This window comes from Geotrypetes seraphini, chromosome 7, assembly GCF_902459505.1.
Source record: "Geotrypetes seraphini chromosome 7, aGeoSer1.1, whole genome shotgun sequence".
NCBI lineage: Eukaryota > Metazoa > Chordata > Amphibia > Gymnophiona > Dermophiidae > Geotrypetes > Geotrypetes seraphini.
The window spans coordinates 190399172-190420265 of NC_047090.1; the positions used below are offsets into that span (position 1 = coordinate 190399172).

The 21094-nt window shown below is 41.3% G+C and overlaps 1 protein-coding gene across 1 annotated transcript in view; it reads left to right on the forward strand.

The window, feature by feature from the left end:
- POMT2 (protein O-mannosyltransferase 2) overlaps positions 1-21094 on the forward strand; it is a 174102-nt gene that overhangs the window by 54491 nt on the left and 98517 nt on the right. Inside the window, exons 11-12 of the mRNA XM_033951284.1 lie at positions 13567-13627; positions 13875-13953. Of these exons, the coding sequence (XP_033807175.1) occupies positions 13567-13627; positions 13875-13953 (140 nt within the window). The remainder of the gene's footprint in view (positions 1-13566; positions 13628-13874; positions 13954-21094) is intronic.

Consider the following 21094-nt stretch of genomic DNA (forward strand, 5'->3'; position numbering starts at 1 on the left):
ATGCCTTGGATTATACAGAGCCTCCCAAAGAGCTCCTCAAGTTACTGTTACATGACATTTTTAAAGAGACACTTCTTAAAAATTGGGAAACACCTTTATCTATCACAGTAGCTCCAAGACAACTAGATTCTATTTACAGAATCTGATCTCCAGGATTTGATAGCCCACAACTTCAACATCAATCATTACTTGTGGAATCAGCCCTTAAAAAATATTTTCAGTACAAGTGTGTGTGCCTCAGCACCACCATGGCACGAAGGTCGTACTATGGATCATTTTGGATGTCGCCTTTATCAAAATTCTATGCTGGCGAGCAGGATCCTTAATTACAATTTTTACATGTTTTTGTATTTAAAACAACTGGTGGCGAAATTGCCTGACTTTGAGCAATATATTCCAACAGAGCATCATGCAAAATATCAGCGAAATATTCAAGCTCTTTCACAGACTAGACAATATATAGAAAGGTCAGCCTATGATGCTTTTGAGTTGTCATCTAGAGCATCTGCTATGTCAGTAGCTATGAGACACCTAGCTTGGCTCAGTCTCTGATATGGACATCAATCTCCAAAATAGGGGAAGAACTTTTTGACGATTCTATAGAGGCAGCTGTGCAAAAATTGGCACAACATGAACAGAATTAGAATTCTTTGAACAGAACAAGGTCTAAGCCTACACCGTTTACAAGATGATAAACTGTACAGATATCTCCCTCCCCCTCCCCAAAATGTTCTAATGCCTCCCCCATCACAGGAGCTCAGGATATCAGCAACAGTAGCTTTGGTTGAACCTGAAGTGTGTTAAGAGTTCTACTACATGCTGGAGGGGATAATATCTGTAAATAAGATAACAAATCTTTTTTTTTTTAATTCTTTATTCGTTTTTCATCTTACAACAAATACATATATATTAAACATTTGTCAATAAATACATCATTTGAAATTCTATCATTTATGATACCAATAGATAAAAATTTTATCCCATCCCTCCCTCCCTTTGAATCTTAAATTCAATCAAATATATCACATCAATAATCTTTCCTAATGATCTAGTCATTTAATAAATTCAAATTCCCCCCTCCCATCCCTTCTATCTTAAATTGTATTTATAATATAAAATGATGTCTATTCATTGCAATGTTTTGTTAATGGTCATCATACCTCATTAAATTTATTCATTTATTTATTTTCCAAATCTTTATTCATTTTCAAATCTTTCAACAAGTGTACAATATTACAACAAATAATTCAAATAAATCACTTGAAAATCCTGTCCAATAATGTCTTAAGTACATAAATACCTCCCTCCCTCCTCCCATCCCTTCCCAAAACAACAGTGAACTCAATCAAATCACATATTGCATACCCCCCTTCATTAATCATGCTTCTAATACATAAAGGTGTCTAATCATTCGAATATACAATCAATGGCCCCCAAATCTTTTTAAAATTAGTATAATTTCATAGAAACATAGAAAGATGATAATAAAAAAAAAAAAAAAACATAGAAAGATGACGGCAGAAAAGGGCTACAGCCCATCAAGTCTGCCCACTCCACTGACCCACCTCATTAAGTCTAAGTGCTAATGACCCAGTTCCTTAACTCGACCCTCGTAGGGATCCCACGTGAATGTCCCACTTATTCTTAAAGTCGAGCACACTGGTGGCCTTGATCACCTGCACCGGAAGTTTGTTCCAGTGATCTACCACCCTTTCTGTGAAGAAATACTTCCTGGTGTCGCCACTAAATTTCCCTCCTTTGAGTTTGAGCGGGTGCCCCCTTGTGACCGAGGGTCCCTTGGGAAAGAATATGTCGTTTTCCACCTCGACATGACCTGTGACGTACTTGAATGTCTCAATCATATCACCCCTTTCCCTGTGCTCCTCTAGAGAATAGAGCTGCAATTTGCCCAGTCTTTCTTCGTATGAGAGACCCTTGAGTCCGGAGACCATCCTAGTGGCCATCCGCTGGACCGACTCTGCTCGAAGCACATCTTTTCGGTAATGTGGCCTCCAGAATTGCACACAGTACTCGAGATGAGGTCTCACCATGGTTCTGTAGAGTGGCATTATGACTTCAGGTTTGCGGCTGATGAAGCTTCTATTGATACATCCCATCATTTGCCTTGCCTTGGATGAGGCCTTCTCTACTTGTTTGGCACCCTTCATGTCTGCGCTGATGATCACTCCCAAGTCCCGTTCTTCTGAAGTCCTAGCTAGTGTTTCTCCATTCAAGGTATATGTTCTGCATGGATTTCTGTTACCGAGATGCATGACCTTACACTTCTTAGCGTTGAAGCCCAGCTGCCACGTCGAGGACCAGTTTTCCAATGTGATCAGATCCTGCGTCATACTATCCTTGAGATTGCTTTCACCTACTATATTACACAGTTTGGCGTCGTCGGCAAACAGTGCTACTTTACCCTGAAGCCCTCGGGTCAAGTCCCCTATGAATATGTTGAAAAGGGATGGTACCAGGACTGAGCTCTGCGGCACTCCGCTAGTCACCTCCGATGTCTCAGAGAGGGCGCCATTGACCACCACCCTCTGAAGTCTTCCACTCAGCCACTCCTTGACCCATGCAGTTAGTTTCTCACCTAACCCCATTGATTTCATCTTGTTTAATAGTCTACGGTGTGGGACACTGTCAAAAGCTTTACTGAAATCCAAGTACACTATGTCCAGAGACTCTCCCGAGTCTAGCTTTCCTGTCACCCAGTCAAAGAAGCTGATAAGATTGGACTGGCATGACCTGCCCCTAGTGAATCCATGTTGGCAAGGATCCCTCAGATTCCCCTCATCCAGTATTGTGTCTAATTTGCCTTTAAGTAGAGTTTCCATGAGTTTACACACTATTGATGTGAGATTCACTGGTCTGTAATTCGCAGCCTCCGCTCTGCAACCCTTCTTGTGCAGAGGAACAACGTTGGCAGTTTTCCAGTCCAGGGGGACTCTCCCCGTTCTCAGGGAGAGATTGAAGAGCATGGCTAACGGTTTCGCCAAAACATCGCATAGCTCTCTGAGCACTCTTGGGTGCAAATTGTCCGGTCCCATGGCTTTGTTCACCTTGAGTCTTGACAATTCTCTGTAAACATCAGCTGGTGTGAACTCAAAATTCTGAAATGGGTCTTCCATGCTTTGCTTTGCTTCCAGCCGTGGCAGGTAAAGACTGAACAGAAGTAATCATTCAGTATTTTGGCTTTATCGGAATCTGTTTCCACATAATTTCCATCTGGCGTTCTAAGGCGTACTATCCCGTTTGCGTTCTTTTTCCTGTCGCTAATGTATCTGAAGAAGGATTTGTCCCCTTTCTTAATGTTCTTCGCTAGAGTTTCTTCCGTTCGAAGTTTGGCCTCCCTGACTGCTGTTTTGACTGCTGCAGACTTTGTCCTGTATTCAATGTTAGCTTCTTTTTCCCCGGTGCGTTTGTATGAGAGAAATGCTTTTTTCTTCTCCTTGACTAGGTACGAGACCTCATCTGTGAACCATTGAGGTTTCTTTTTTCTTTGTTGTTTGGTTACCGATTTTATGTAGCGGATAGTTGCCTCATGAAGGGTCGATTTCAAGTTTGACCACATAGCTTCCACATTATCAGTTACTTCTTGAACCTGCAGCGTCTGATAGACGAAATCTCCCATGCGTGTGAAGTCAGTACCCCGGAAATTGAGTACCCTTGTTTTTGTTTGTGATCTAGGGAAGCCTTTCTTAAGGTTAAACCATACCATGTTATGGTCACTGGTGGCTAGCGTTTCTCCCACCGAGACCTCCGAGACGCTTTCCCCGTTCGTAAGTACCAGGTCCAGGATGGCCTGGGCCCTAGTGGGCTCTAGTACCAGTTGTTTGAGCCATACTCCCTTCATGGACGTTAATATCCTCCTGCTATCACAAGTTGTCGCTGAGAGTGTGTTCCAGTCTACATCAGGCATGTTGAAGTCTCCTAACAGAACTACGTCCCCCCGTAAGGTGATATTCTCCATGTCGTCAATTAATTCAGTGTCTTTGTCCTCTGATTGTCTTGGAGGTCTGTATACCACACCAAGGTATAGGCATTTTTCTCCGCCTCTGGCCAGGTTTACCCAGATGGATTCCCCAGTATACTTGACATCGGTGATCCTGGTTGTCTTGATGTTCTCTTTGATGTAAAGTGCTACCCCACCTCCTAACTTACCTTCTCTGTCTTGTCGAAGCAGGTTGTATCCTGGTATAGTTATATCCCATCCATGAGAGTCTGTGAACCATATTTCGGATATTGCTACTACGTCTAGCTGCATTAACTATTTCTGTTTCTAGTTCTAGAAATGTATTCCCTAGGCTGCGTGCGTTAACATACATAGCTCTCCACTCTTTCTGTTTTTTAAGCTCCTGTAGTGAGCCATCCATTGGAGTTAAAGTGTCTCCTAGCGATTCTTTTGCATTAAGGGTACTTACCTCAGACTTGGAAGCGGAGTTTTGGTTTGCCACATCAGGATTGTTACTTACTGCTCCGGTGTAAAAATGGGTACCCTCCCCCGACTTACCTAGTTTAAAGCCCTTCGAACTAGGCGGGCTAGTCTGTGTCCGAAGACATTCTTACCTCTGTTGGTCAGGTGGAGTCCGTCTGGTCCCTGTAGTCCCTGTAGTGCCTCTCCGTGATTCAGGAATCCGAAGTTCATTTCCTGCCACCATCGTTGCAGCCACTCATTCGTCTTCAGGATGCGTTCGTCCCTGCCCCTAACAGGAAGAATGGAAGAGAATACTACCTGTGCTCCTATCTGCTTCAGCCTCTTTCCCAGCGCTCCGAAGTCTCTAGTTATGTCCTCCAGGGTGTTCTTGGCAGTGTCATTCGTTCCTACGTGGATGACCAGCATGGGGAAGTGGTCCTGGGGCCTGAGAAGTCTATCGAGACAGGTGGTCACATCTCTTATTCTGGCTCCGGGCAGACAGCAGACCTCCCTCGACTGCATATCCGGTCTGCATATTGGTCCCTCGGTGCCCCTCAACATGGAGTCCCCAATGGCTATTACTCTACGCTTCTTTTGGGGGTATCGATCCATCGTGCCCGGAGATGGAGATGTGTGTTGATCCTGGTCCATCTCTACGTCGGTAGTCTCTTCCTGCAAGACCTGGAATCTGTTCCTCAGGCTCAGATGTGGAGTTGATGTGGAGCTGCCCTGGTGAGAGAAAGAGTGAGAAGGTGAAGAGATTGTGAATGGGGGGGGGGTCTCCCACGTTTACCTGTGGGAGGAGGTCACTAACTGCCAGGAGTCAGTGTCTCCATCCATCTCCTGAACTGCAAAAGTTGGTTTCTTTGACGACGGCCCTGGAGTCATCATGGGAGATCCATCAAGGGCCCGTTCTGTGATTTGGGATAGTTCCTGCACTATCCCATCTATATAGGTCTCATCCTCTCTGATGCCTCTCAGACGTTTCACCTCCTCCCTGAGGCTTCTTAGTTCCTGCATGATTTCCATTCTGTAAAGCAAGGATTCTTTCCATCTTGTATATATGACATACAGAATTCCACCAGAAGGTATAATTGAGTCTTGTATAATCCTTCCAGTTTCTAGTAATATGCTGAATGGCAACTCCTGTCAATATTAATAATAATTTATTATTAGACGTTGAAATTTGGCTTTTCAACCTCATTGAAGTTCCAAATAAAATTGTATCATTGGATAACTTCTCTCGATATGGCTTTCCAAACCCCCAACCCTAATGTTTTTTCCTCTATCATATTTTCACTTTCTTCTCCTCTGAGAAACGCAATATGTAACTTTAACCTACTTTACCCCTTCCCATTGTTTTTTCTAGTTTGTCTGTACTGTCTGTCTGAAGTTTTTTATGTACCTCTTCTAAAGCTATGTACAGCATTTCTTTTTTAATTGTTGCTCGCTTAGTACAAAATAGGCGATTTATCAAATTCAATAAAACTTGAAACTTGATAAGGCAACATAATTCCCTAATAAAGAATTAATTTGGGGCCAAATTGACTTCCAAAAGGCATTAATACAAGGACAGAAAAAAACTAAATGATCTAAAGTCCCTGCATCCAGATTACAATGCCAACATCTATTAGACTTAGAGCTATCTAATTTTTGTAAACGAATTGGGGTCCAAAAAGCTCTATGCAACAAAAAAAACCACGTTTATCTCATAGATGCATTATACATTATGCATTATACATTATACATCTTATTCTCCAAGACCAAATTCGTGGCCATTGAGATGCAGAAACTTGATCTCAATGCTCCAAATGTCTCTAAGATCAGTTTTCTGTTTTTTATTCAAATAACCATATAACAATTTATACCACTGTGTGGCTTGGTGTCCCAAGAAATCCGCCTGAAAGCATAGGAATTCCAAACTAAACTGATTATTAAGATCTTTCCATTCAGGGAACCCCTCCTGAATAGCCTGCTTCAGCTGCAACCACTTAAAACTTTGTGTCTTATTTAAACCATATTTATGTTGCAATTGTGAAAAACTAAGCAGGGTACCATTTGAAATAACATCATTCAAAGTTCGAATACCTGCAGTAATCCAATGCTTTCAGACAATTTGAAATCCACCAATTTTAATCTTGGAGTTTAGCCAAATGGATTGATGTACTGATTTAGAAATTGGAATAGGTGATAAATTACTAATATAACGTAAAGTTTTCCAGGTATCAGTCAAAATTCTATTCTCCTTATATTTCTTAGGTATTTTTTTACTAAGAAAATGAACCAGATCTAAATATAATCAATCTGGGACATTCTCCATGAGCTCTGGGAGGACCCAACACATATCCTGACGTAGAATATAGGCTTGATGATACCTATAAAAATTTGGAAAATTTACCCCCCCCTCCACAATTGATTTTTATAAAGATACTAAACCAATTCTAGGCTTTTTACCCAACCAAACAAATTTCGTAAGAATACCATTTAACTTTTTATAAAAGGACCCCTGAAAAAAAACTGGTATCATACTCATTTGATAACAAACCACAGGCAATATCATCATTTTTATAGTTTGAACTCGCCCCCACCAAGATAAATGTAACGGATTCCATTTCTCACACATTTCTGTTACTTTTTTTAATAAAAGTTTTTCATTCTCCTTCACTGTATCCTCAATATTGTTTTTAATAGTGATGCCTAAGTATTTTAGACCATCTTCTTTCCAGACAAATGTAAATAAATCGAATAAACCTTTGGCACAATGAACATTAAGTGGAAGAACTTCAGACTTACTCCAATTAATCTTGTATCCTGAAAACTTTCCAAATTCCTCTATCAATTCAAGTAAGCATGGAATGGTGGTTTCTGGATTCTTCAAATAAAGCAGTATATCATCTGCATAAGCAGAGATTTTATATTCCCAATTCGAATAAGGAATACCTTGTATCCCCTTTGCTTGATTAATAGCAATCAACAAGGGTTCTAAAACAACATCAAAAAGTCTAACCCCCCTCCGCAAGTTAAACCTATCCGATAAATTATTATTAATATATAATCTTGCACCAGGAGAGCTATACAGCGTCTGAATCATTTGAATAAAACCAGAACCCACACCAATCCATTCCAATGCCTGATACATAAAATTCCACTCAACTCTATCAAATGCTTTTTCTGCATCCAGAGAAACCAAGAAAGCCAGATCATTCATTTTTTTTGTTAAATTTAAAGTATGAAAAGCCAATCTAGTATTGTGAGAAGAATGTCTCCTTGCTACAAATCCTGTTTGGTGAGTACCAATAATAAAAGGGAGAGCTTTTGCCAATCGTAAAGCCAATAGTTTAGCAATAAGTTTTCCATCCACATTTATTAATGAAATAGGCCTGTAGTTTGAAAGCAAAGTGGGATCTCTGTTTGGCTTTGGTAAAACAATTATTAAGGAATCTACCATAGTACCTTAAAATGCAACCTTTAGTCAGTTGATATTGATATAAATTTAACAAATATGGTAAAAGGGTAATTTGAAATGACTTATAGAATTCTACAGTATAACCATCACCACCTGCAGCGGATCCAACTCTAAGAGACTTCAATGCTATTTCTAATTCTTTTAGAGATATAGGTTCTTCTAAACTTCCTTTTATATGCTCAGGAATTTTTGATCCATTAATTAAATTAAAAAATTCTAAACCATCTTGTTCTTTGTTCCTATAAGTCTCAGAAGAATATAGGTCTTTATAGAAAGTAAGAAACTGTTGTAAAATATGCTCAATTTTAGTATGTATTTCTCCTTTATTATCTTTTATTGCAATAATTTTTGTTTTCCTCTTTTTTGCTTTAAGATAATTTGCTAATAATTTTCCTGCCTTGTTTGAATTTCCATAATACTGAGTTTGCTGATAAAACAAATCATTCCTTACTAATTTAGAAGATAATTCATTATACTTAGCTTTTGCTTTCAATAAAATTTGTAAGGTACTCTGTTCCCATCTATTAACTAATTTATTTTCCAATATCTTAATTTCTTTTTCCAAATCATAAAATTGTTTTTTAAGTTGTTTTCTAGTATATGCCGAATATGAAATATGTCCTCTCATGGTTGCTTTAAATGCATCCCATAACATTTCAATATTAATATCATCAGAGGCATTAATTTGAAAAAATTCAATTATTTTTAATTTAAAATCTTCAAGGAATTTTGAATCTGTAATCAAAGTATCATCAAACCTCCATATCGGTTTAGAACCAACTTGTTCATCAGATTGTAATTCAATCCAAACACCACCATGATCAGACAAAATGATAGGATCTATGATGGCTTTTAACACATTCTGAGCAATTTTATTGGAAACAAAAATATAATCAATCCTTGAAAAGGAATTATGAACCTGTGAACAAAAAGAAAATTTTCAGTCACCAAAATGAAGAATACGCCATATATCTATCAAATCACAAGATTGAACTAAATTATCTAGGCCTAATGATTTCATAATCTTACTTGGACTCTTATCAACAATTGGATCCATTACAGCATTGAAATCTCCAGCCACTACTAAATTAGAAGCAGCCAGTGGGAGTAACAATTGTTGTAAAGTCTTAAAAAACTCCATTTGATTCGTATTTGGAGCATAAACATTGAACAAGTCAAGGGTAGTATTTCCCATGCTCATTTTAACATGTACCCGTCTTCCTAAGGGGTCCGAAGCGACCATTTAAAAATCAGCTGTACATTTCCTACTTAACTTAAAATAGCAACCCCTGCTTTTTTCCCAATTGGTGGGGCAAAAATTTTTTTAGAAATCCAATCCTCTTCCAGCTTCCTAGATTCTATAATTGATAGATGCGTCTCTTGGATAAAATAAACATCAGCATTTTGCTTTTTAAGGAAATCTAACATTTTCTTCTTCTTGATCATATGATAAAGGCCATTGATATTTAAGGCAAAAAACTTAATCACCATCTAAATATCCATATATATACCAATAATAATATGCAAGCTTAATCAAATTGAAATGACTAAACATCAGCACCTTCATAAAATCCAATAATAAATAAATTAGATACCAAACCCCCCTATCCTCTAAAACCTTTTTTACCCAAATTATGGAAAAAAAAACCATCCCCAACCCACCCAAACCCACCCTATAAATGGATAAACTTGTAACACGCATAGGTTATGCAACCCGCACACTCCCCCCAGGCAATGTATAATCAAATTCATCTTCTAATATAAATGTTAATATTAAAATAATTCATTAATGCCTTAAATATCCATAAAAACAATGTATATATATCATATAATAAAATGACCATAAAATAAACCAAATTCATATTAAATATATAGAATTAATCAGATTATAAACTCATAGAATTAATTTGTTAACCTCAAACATTAATATAAAAACTCATTTGACCAAATTCAAATTATATTCATCTGCTAAAGACAAAATTTAAATAACTTTATCTTATAAATTCCATATATTTTGCATAAAAGCCCCTTTAAATCTAATATATACCACCCCTTCCATAATTTAATCTAAAATATATCATTAAAATCCCCTTAATAGATTCAATAAAATGAAGAGATTATACATATTCATAGCTAAAATAATCATCACAATTCCAACCATTAAGCATACAATACATTAACAGCAGGACCAAATAATATTTCATAACTTTCCATACTCCAAAATCAACAATTTACTTCACCAATAAATGATTATAGAATTATAGTTATTAAGGACATGATCAAATGATATATCCAAATTCCAAACACAAAATGACATATACATATAATGTAACCAAGATCAATAAAGATAAATATCACATATCTAGATTATCATAAAGAAAAATAAACTAAAATTCAGAAATATATTTGTCCATATTTCATTCTATTATTGTTTCTCCAAATCATAAAACCTAAACACAGCTAATAAACAACACATTAAAACAAAATAACATAAAACATTCATGACACCACTAGCACTGACATAACAAATCAAATGTTCAAAAGAAAGAAAAAAGAAAGAATAGTAAATAAAGAGAAACAATTCTATTAACATCTATGAAGTAAAAATAAAAAAATTCCATTGCATATAACAAAAACATAAGAATGATGAAGCATAACTCTTATTCATCCTCTTCTAATCTTCTTTTCTTGAAAGACCTGAAGTGACCAAGAAATCCTTCAGTTTCTCAGGATCATCAAAATAAAGTGATTTATTCCCACTGGATACTCTCATTTTTACAGGATAGTATAATCCATACTTAAAACCTTTTTCTTTCAACTGAGGACGAAGCTGAAGGAACTACTGCCTTAAAGCCACAGTACTCTTTGCAAAATCCGGCAAGAATAATAATTTGGAGCCTTTATAATTTAAGTTTTTATCAACCTTTGCCACACTTAATATTTCAAAGGCTTGCTAGAATCTCAAAAGCTTAAAAATAAGAGGTCTGGGCTTTGAGTTGTTAGCAGACTGTTGAAATGGAATTCTATGTGCTCGTTCAATTTCTAGGGGGTACTTAGAATTCAGTTGTAATAACTTTGGCAGTAAATTCTCCAAGAACTGAATAGGATTTCCCCCCTCCAAATTTTCTGCTAGCCCAATGATTTTCACGTTCTTTCTCCATCCACGATTTTCATAGTCCACCAGTTGCTTTTGCAAATCATTAATGATTTTAGTATCAGCCTTAGACTGAGCTGCCGTTATCTCTAACTGCTCCACTCTGTGTTCTAAAACGGCCACTTGTTGATTAGCAATTTCCAGCTGTCTATTTGTATTTAAAACTTCTTCCTTAACTTCCTGTATGATATCTGCATTCTTCTGAATCAGCTGTGATATTTTCCTAAGCTCAGCCATTATTTCTTTTTTATCAATTTCCTCATCATCTGGAAGTGGGGCTTTAGAGGCCGTCACATGATCATGTTTGACGCGCTTCACCGTGCTGGATGCCACAAAGGCCGCATCAATTTTTGATTGCCGCGTACTGGCCATCTCCTTACGGCACACAAACCCACCAAAATCCGAAATTTAAGGCGAAAAGGTATTTCTGATCTTCAAACCGCTGCCTGGAAAAGCGGAGCAACGCGATCACACATCCATGTTTTGCGTGTGCCAAGCCACGCCCCCCTCATGAAATTTATTAAAATTCCCTTTTTGCACAGCTATTATTCTCTCCATTTTGTAAATATGACATATCGAATTCCACCAGAAATTATAACCAAATCTTCAAAAATGCAGTACACTTCTTATTTGAAGTACTTGCCGCTGTAAACTCCCACATCATCAAAGAAAGAATTTTATTTCTCCAGTATCATAAGAATGGGGGAGAAGGCAGCAACCAGCGATTTAAGGATACATTTCTTGCCCAATATACTATACTATACTATACTAAAAACCCATTTTTTATGGAGGCCTTGTGCCCCCCAAGGCTAAAGAGTTAAAAAAATAGCACTCCATCTAGAGAAAAATGAAATTGATGTCCCAGTGTTGACTGCAAGAAGGCTTTTAAAGTTCCCCCAAATTAGCAATTTATTAAATATATAATATAATTCCTTAGTGTCCTTGCAAACCAGCTCAGAAACGACTGATGGGTTATGCACTGCTGGTAGGAGTATATAACCCCCTTGGTCATGAGGAAGGACCTAGCGAAGCTAGGCAGCTAAGATTTAATGCTAAGAAATGCAAGGTCATGCATTTGGGCTGCAGAAACCTGAGGGAATGGTACAGCTTAGAGGGCAACAGAAGAGCAGGACTTGGGTGTGATTGTGAAAGCTAGAAGGATGCTTGGGTGCATGGGGAGAGGAATGGCCAGTAGGAAAAAGGAAGTATTGATGCCCCTGTATGAGACTTTGGTGAGACTTCATTTAGAATATTGTGTACAATTCTAGAGGCCACACCTGACAAGTCACTTAATCTCCCAGGTACATTAGATAGATTTATGAGCCCACCGGAACAGGGAAAAATGCTTGAGTACCTGAATAAACTCATGTAAACCGTTCTGAGTTCTCCTGGGAGAATGGTATAGAAAATTGAATAAATAAAGATATAAACAGGGTGGTGGCCTTCAACATAATGCATATAGGTACAGATTTAAAAATCTCAATACATATACTTTGGAGGAGAGCAGAGAGAGGGGAGTATGTTTAAATATCTACATGGCATAAATGCGCATGTGTTGAGTCTCATTTGAAAGGAAGTTCTGGAATGAGAGGGCATAGGATGAAGTTAAGAGGTGATAGGCTCCGGAGTAATCTAAGGAAATACTACGAGTATATTACAGAAAGGGTGCGTGAAATAGTCTCCCAGTAGAGGTGGTGGAAACAAAGACTGTGTCTGAATTCAAGAAAGCCTGGGACAGGCATGTGGGATCTCTTAGGGAGAGGAGGAGATAGCGGATGCTGCGGATGGGCAGACTGGAAGAGCCGTATGGCCTTTATTTGCCTTCATATTTCAATGTCCTTTCTGGGCCACTTTGGAAAGACTAAAGGAAAACAGATTAGGTTAGGCCTAATTTTTCATGTCCTTGCCTGCTTGAGGCTCTTGCTGGTACAAAATGCATTTTTCGGCTCTCTAGAATTGTTCAGCTTCACAAGTGGGGTTGAAATATTCCTTCCTCCCCTTCCCCACCAAGGTGTACCAGTGCAGTTGGGTACCCAAGATAGGCGTTGTGTTTGAGTCCTCCTTCCTCCACCTCCCACTCTGTTACCAAGGCCTGGATGCTGAAAAGGTGGAAGATTACCATGTGTGGAGGCTGAAGGAGGATGTTGCCAGCTATCTTTACTGGTGTGAATCTGCACTTTGTGGCTTCCCAAAGGAGGAACTAAGGGACTCATGTAGGTCTTTAAATTAGAGTGGTGGGTGAGTGATACATATATGTGTGTGTGTGTGCTAGGACCAGAGGGAGTGGCTGGGCATGAAATTGATTTTGAGAGAGCTTGCAGCCATTAGCCACCGCAGGGCCTCTTTGATGTTATGCTTTCTGCTTCTTTGGCTCTTACTGCATGAAAAGTTTGACAGTGCCTTGCTTTCAGGTCTCTGCTTCTATTCTGGGGAATTTTGTCAGGGCTGTATGAGAACTTTAGGCTGTTTATAAATATGGAATGCTTTTTAATATCCTGATGAAAACGATTCTTTTTTTTTTCTCAGATCTTTCTACTTCTGCTGAGTTAGTGAAACATGGGGACATTATCCAGCTGGAGCACAGAATGTAAGCACCTTCTGGGATATAGAATGGTTCTGGTGATTAGTTTGGGGTAATGGTATTTGATGTTTGGTGTCCTCCATCTGGGTAGTTGGAAGGCAGTGCCCAGAAAGCTTAGTTATGCTCTGGAGAACTGTCCCTGCTTAGAGGTGCAGTCTGGTATCTTCCTCTTAATCTTTAGGTGCAGTCCCAATCATTGCTTGTCTCCGTTTTATATCTGAATGAAAATTGTGAGCTGTGTCCTTATTTTCAGAACCAGACGGAATTTGCATAGTCACCAGCAAGAAGCTCCTCTAACAAAGAAGCACTTCCAGGTCACCGCCTATGGGACAGTAAGTAACAGCATTGATGAGAGTCCTGTTCCAAGGAGATTCAAATAGTCATAATGTATACAGGGTGCCCACAAAAACACTCCTTGATTTTAAATGGTTACAAAACCAAAATTGATTGGAATCTTCTTTCACCTTGAGACTACAGTTTCATCAACTCATAAAGTTTCATATGGTATCTGTTGATTACATATACTCGATGTGTGCCCCACCTGTTAACTCGGCAAACATTGATGCGATAATCGAGCTTGGACTAGACTCTCCGAAGCATATCCGGCGTGATTGCGTTTATAGCTTCAGTGATGTGTTCTTGCAGATTATCCATAGTTGCGGGTAGTGTCTTTAACATAGCCCCAAAGGAAAATTTCACAAACTGTAATGTCCAGTGATCTCGGGGGCCACTTGAGGAACACCTGGTTATTTTGTCATATTGCTTTGTCTGAAGTTTGTAACTTCTGCACCAATTGCAGCTTATAAGGGTGAAAGTGCAAGTGATTGTATACACAATGCGCGGCAGCGGCAAAGAAAGCAAACAGAATGTTAGGCATGATAAAGAAAGGAATCACGAGTAGATCGGAGAAAGTCATAATACCGCTTTATAGAGCAATGGTCAGACCACACTTGGAATACTGTGTCCAACATTGGTCTCCCAACCTAAAGAAGGATATAAAACTGTTGGAGAGGGTGCAGAGACGAGCAACGAAGTTAATAAGAGGTATGGAGAACTTGGAATATGAGGAACGACTCAAGAAACTGGGACTGTTCTCCCTTGAGAAGAGGAGGCTGCGAGGGGACATGATCGAGACGTTCAAAATGCTGAAAGGCATCGATAAAATAGAGCAGGAAAATAAATTATTTACATTGTCCAACGCGACACGGACAAGAGGACATGGTTTGAAGCTAAGGGGGGACAAGTCCAGGACAAATGTCAGGAAGTTCTGTTTTACGCAGCGAGTGGTAGACGCCTGGAATGCTCTCCCAAAGGAGGTTATTAAGGAATCCACTGTGCTGGGATTCAAAGGCAAATTAGATGCACATCTCCTTATGAGAGGCATAGAGGGATATGGGTGACTAAAACTACATCAGGTGTATACCTGACTGGGCCTCCGCGTGTGCGGATCGCCGGACTCGATGGACCATGGGTCTGATCCGGAGATGGCAGTTCTTATGTTCTTATGTAAGATCTTGCTAACTGCTTTTGGGGATTTCTATTTGCTGTCATCTTATTTATAAACATATTCCAATAAGTTTTGATTTTGTAACCATTTAAAATCAAGGAGTGTTTTTGTGGGCACCCTGTATGTCAATCCCTTATAACCTGTCAGTTTGAGGCACAATGCCCCAGTGCCTTGGCAGACTTGAACAAAACATAGGCCATCAAATAACCCCTGGAATTAATACACATATAGTAAAACATTGCATAATAAATCAAATAATACATGAAATAGTGCCCTCCTACTGCCTTCCTCACTGTACCTGGACCCATAAGTATGGTTGAACAACAAGCTTTTTACAGAGCTTATTTTCCTTAGCATACTCTCTAGAACCTGAGGGTGACAGAAACTGGGGCTTTTGGTTTCAGCCAAAACTGAATCAGCGGCTGAAATTCACTGCTCGGTTTCAGCCAGTGCAGCAACCGAAACTGTCACTCTTGTTCCCCCCATTCACCTTGAGGATTCTGTTAATTTCCAGGCCATTCAGTTTTGGAATTCTTTATCAATAGAATTAAAATCTTTGACATTTTATTCTTTTTTTAAGACCTATTTATTTAAAAATTACTTAGGATTAATCGTATGTCAAATTATAATTTCTTTCTGTGCAAATTTGATTGTTTAGCTTTATTATTGTTTATCCTAGAAGATTTTTCTGGTTTTGTTTCCTACACTGTGATCTGCTTTGAATCTATTGGATTTGGAGAATATTATTGCTGGATTAGATTAGAAAGCTTATCCCCCTGGACCTTCAGCCCTGCAGCAAAAAAAACCCAGGCCTCTTCAGGTTAGGAGCTATCTCCATTCACTCCTGCCCATGTTGGTTCCAGTCTCAAAATGGCTGCCACAACATCCTGTGGCAGTCTCGGCAGCCATTTTGACTTCAAGAGGTAGGCCTGGGGAGAGCAGAGTTGGTGGGCAGCTTGGTGGAAGGCTGGCCCAGGGGTGCAGGCTTTTGGGGGCAGTTCAGTGGTCGCAGAGCAGGGAGTTTCAGTTTCTGGCCAAGAAAGGCCAAATCTAGATGTTTTGGCATAGAAACTGAAATTCAGTTGGCCTCTACTGTCAACCAGCAGATGGAATTAGCGGAAACAATATTAGTGTGCTCTGTGCAGCTGAAGCTCTGTAGCATTTCTCTCTCTCCAGCAAATGGTGTCGAGTGAACAGTGCAACTTCTGGAAGATTTTGTGAGGCCAGTTGGAGAACTGGGCTCTAGTTGATAAGTTCTATTAACAAAAATTGTTTCAAGTTGATGGAACTTTAATTGGGGAATTCTCAGAGGAGTTGTAAGATCCACAATGAATTCAGTTGGAATTCATGGACATAAATCTCTGTCACTGAACACATTTCTTATCATTTCAATTGTTTCTGTTTGTGGTGCATTAGAATAGAGAGATTCATCATCCATAGTGACTAGTAAAATATTGTCTAAATTAGTTAAATTCTCCAGAATATTAATCTCTGCTATAGGATTTTGGTACGAATGATTGAGAAATTTTGGTACCAGTGATTGAGAAACTTATCAAGAAGGACTGAAAGGTGCTCTAGAATAGAGCCAAGAGCAGAAGTACCATATTTCTTTAGCACTCTCCAGAACAGTAGAGGTTAATCTTTACAAATGGGTATATATCCAATCATGACCAGCAGGTGGAGACTGAAAACAAAACTGTGAGATAGTACATAAGATATCCCCTTCTCTATTCTCACCAATCTACTTCAGTCTCCAGCAGGTGTTGAGTGATCTGTACTCATCTCCCTTGGTAGGGCTGTTGGAATTTGTTTAGGGGGTTTCTAGTCCCTGTTTTTTGGCTGGACAGAGCTTGGGTGGGCCCTGTTTGGGGGTCCGTCTGACCTCAGGGGTGTCAAACCCGGTGGGTGTCGAGCGGGCTCCCTCCCCCCACTTCCTCCACCTCCCCACATTTTTTTTTTTTTAAGAGGAGCCTCAGCAGTAAGCCTTGGCCCCTAAATCAAGCAAGGCATATTGCTTCGAGAGTCTGTGGAGTCTGTTCTGTAAAAAAAAACAAAAAAAAACCCCAAATCCTGAGGTAGTGCTGGTCTGGAGGGTTGTTTCCCTTTAAGATGACTGTATCTTACTGTATTTTTTCATCTAACCGGCACTTTGTTTCTAGCTAGGTCGCGTATGGAGCAATTGTGCCCTTCTCCGGGGGAGTGGGACACAATTTGGTTCAGACATGAAGCACTCGCGGCTGTCCTGAACTCGGCAGTTTGGGCTGGTGAGATGGTGGAGCTCCGTCGGCAGCAGCTGCAGGCGCCTAGGGCTCCCCGCCCATGTTGCCTCGCGAGTCAGTTGGGAGCAGTGGGGAAGCCCGGTCTTCTCCAACCGCCCATGGAGGGATTCCCCGAATCGCCGACCGTCGGGATGCAAAGGATTCCCTCTCAGCTGATTTTTTGACAGCTGATGCCGACTTGCCTGTTTTAGCGGCTGGGACTGATCTGGTTTCTCAGCCGCAACAGGCTATGGAGGGAGCATTTTTGGCGGGAACTTCGCCATTTTCTCTGTCTGGCCACTCCATTTTGTCTGCAACCTCAGGTGACCTTCCCCCTGTATTGCAAACACAGGGGCAGGTTTCAGCAGGGACCCCTGGGGTTTTTCCCCCCCTTGATTTAATTCTTTCTTTGTGCAGACAGTTGGAGGTCCCACGTGCGCCTGGGTGGTTTCGGGGGTGGTTTTCCTTCCGCACCCCCTGTGGTCTTGCCTCCCTCTTTTCGTTTGGCGTCCCCTCTTCCTCCTCCCTCATCCATGCGCCCGCGGGAGGGCTTGGATTGCGGATTGGTGGTCAGAGGAGCGTTTTGGCATGATTGAGGACCTGGCCGCTTTGGCGGGCTTCCAGGATTCTCTAGAGGGGACGGCCACTGGCAGCGGGGCATCGGGTTTCCCATCTTCCAGCGCAGAGGCATCTGTGGTGTGCTTTTTCTTTAGAGGGATGCGCTGTTAGACCTGATTTAGCAGGTCTCCTCGGTGCTGCTTTTTTGGTGATGCGCCACCGGAGACCCCGCGTATGGGGCCCCTCTGCTTCAAGGGGTCTGTCCTGTTTTCCCGCTCTTTTCCTGTGGATCAGGATTTTTCGGGATATCGTGCTGGCGCAGTGAATTTCGCCAGGGGCGCCGTATCGGTTTGCACGTGCCCTGGCTCATTGAGATCCCATCCCGGAGGGGGTTAGGGCTACCTTATTTTCACCAGTGGTGGACGCGGTGGTCTCAGTGATTGGTAAGTGGCATACCGTGCCAGTTGCAGGAGGTTTTTGCCCTTAGGGTCTCTGAGGAGCGTACGTTAGAGACACTTATTAAGCAGAATCATGATGTCTCTGCCTTGGGGGTCCAGGTGGCTATTTGTGTGGGGCTGGTGGCTCACACCGTTTTTCGGTGGTCTGAGCGTGTCCTGGATCATGAGTCTGATGTCTGGTCCTTTGTGGATCAGGAGGTGGCGATGATTGAGATGGCTGCCTTGTTCCTCTCGGATGCTCTTTCTGCCTTGGTGCAGCCTGCGGCTAAGTCTGGGGCTTTTGGTGGCTGTGCGCCGTACCTTGTTGCTTCGCGTCCACATTTAATTTCCAAAAATTTCCCTTTCGGGGGTCGTTTTTGTTTGGAGAGGACTTAGATAAGTTGGTTCAGACTCTGAGATGCCCATCTGCCTGAGGACTGTGCCCACCCGACGTCTCGGGGTGGCACTTCCCGGGGGCGTCTGCGGGTATTTTGCAGGTTTCGCCCTGGGCGTCGGACTGCTTCTTTCCAGGCTTCCGGTTTTTCCCCGGGGTCGGTTTGCTCAGTGCATGCAGTCCTTTCAGGGGGCCCGTCGGGGGGCTGGGAATTCCCCCGCCGGTTTCCCCACTGTCCGTCCTGCCCGATGGCTCTTTGCCGGCACCCCTTTGGTTCCGATGGGTGCCCGGCTGCACTACTTGTTTCCCAGATCATCTCTTTGTCCTTCTGGCGGGTCCTTGTAGGGGGGCTGGCGCTTCTACGGCTACTCTTGCGCGCTAAATCAAGAAGATTATTGCTTCCGCTTCTCTTCTGAGACAGAAGCCTGTTCCGGAGTTTTCTCAAGGCTCATTCCACTCGGGGTCCGGCGGCTTCTTGGGCTGAGTCTTCGCTCGTGCCTCCGGTGGACATTTGTATGGTTGCGGTATGGTCTTCCTTGCATTCCTTTGTCATTCACTACCGGGTAGATGTTTGGGCGTGTCGGGACGCGGTGTTCGGTGAGCGTGTTCTGGTGTTGGCCCTTCGGGGGTCCCGCCCATGATGGGAACTGCTTTTGTACGTCCCATTCGGAAAGACTAACCTCTACTGGTCTGGAGAGTGCTAAAGAAGAAGAAATTAGGTTCTTACCTGCTAATTTACTTTCTTTTAGCTTCTCCAGACCAGTAGAGGCCCCCACCCTGTCTGTTGTTGTGTTGTTGGGGCTGTTGCGTGGGCAGTTTTGTTTTTTGCTGCGGGTTCTAGTATTTTTCTAGGGCCGGGGAGAATTAAAGAACAGTGACTGTGGCTCGGCTGGCTTAGCTGGCGAGCTGTGGGGACATTTTCCTTCTGGTATTTCTCCTCTGCATTTTCCAACAGCACTTTGGGTACGTTTGTTGTTACTCATGTTTGGAGTATTGTTTATTTCTGTTTTCCGTTCTTGGTTCTGCTTGGCTATTCGGCAGACTGATGAGAATAGAGAAGGGGATATCTTATGTACTATCTCACAGTTTTGTTTTCAGTCTCCACCTACTGGTCATGATTGGATATATACCCATTCGTAAAGATTAACCTCTACTGGTCTGGAGAAGCTAAAAGAAAGTAAATTAGCAGGTAAGAACCTAATTTCTCCTTTTCGGTCCATAAGATGCATTGTTTCCACCTCCAAAAAGGGGGTGAGTCTTATGGAGCAAAGATGATAACATTGCCAGCCCTTCCTTTTAAAATACCGCTTGCCAAGGAAAAAATTGTTAGTTGGCTGGGATGGATCCCTCCTGTCCCAGCCTATCACTAGACCACCAGAGGTGAGGGTGTGGTAGGTTACAGGTCAGGGAAGGGGAGACAGGGTGCAGAGCCTGGAAAGGAGTGTGGGGTTTGGTGCAGAGAATGACAGGCAGTGAGGGAGGCTGGGTGCACAATTTGGTTCAGAATGTTTTTTTTCTTGTTTTCCTCCTCTAAATCTGGGGTGCATCTTATGGTGAGGTGCATCTTATGGTGCGAAAAATACGGTAATTGATCTACCTGGAGATGAGGAAAGTGCTATGGGTATTTTTGAAAAATGATGTCTATAGTAGCTATTAAAGGGTAGGGTACCATTAGAAGACTATCTTCTCTTGCTGTATCTAACAAAGTTCCAAATAGTATTTTTAATCAGGGGGAGAGTGTAGCGCAGTGGTTAAAGCTATAGCCTCAGCACCCACACTGCTCCTTGTGACCCTGGGCAATTCACTTAATCCCCCCATTGCCCCAGGTACATTAGATAGATTGTGAGCCTGCTGGGACAGACAGGGAAAAATGTTCGAGTATCTGAATAAATTCATGTAAACTGTTCTGAGCTCCCCTGGGAGAATGGTGTGTAAAATTGAAAAAATAAATAAACGTAGTTTCACTTTTAAGTTTTTGATAACTTCTTGTCTTCTAATTTCTGATACATAATCAGTCCTATTTATAACAGTAGCACAATTCTTGTCTGCTTTTTTGATGAGAATAATTGGATCATTCCCGAATTAAGAACATAAGAGTTGCCATACTGAGACAGGCCGAAGGTCCATCAAGCCCCGTATCCTGTTTCCAACCGTGGCCAACCCAGGTCACAAGTAGCTGGCAAGATCCCAAGGAGAAAAACAGATTTAGCTGACTTCTCTTTGGTAAGATGTCATCTCTTTTTTTTTTTTCTAATATAGAGATGTCTTGGAAAACCAAACTTTCATAGATAATGATTAAAAGGGTTAACAGTCCCAGGG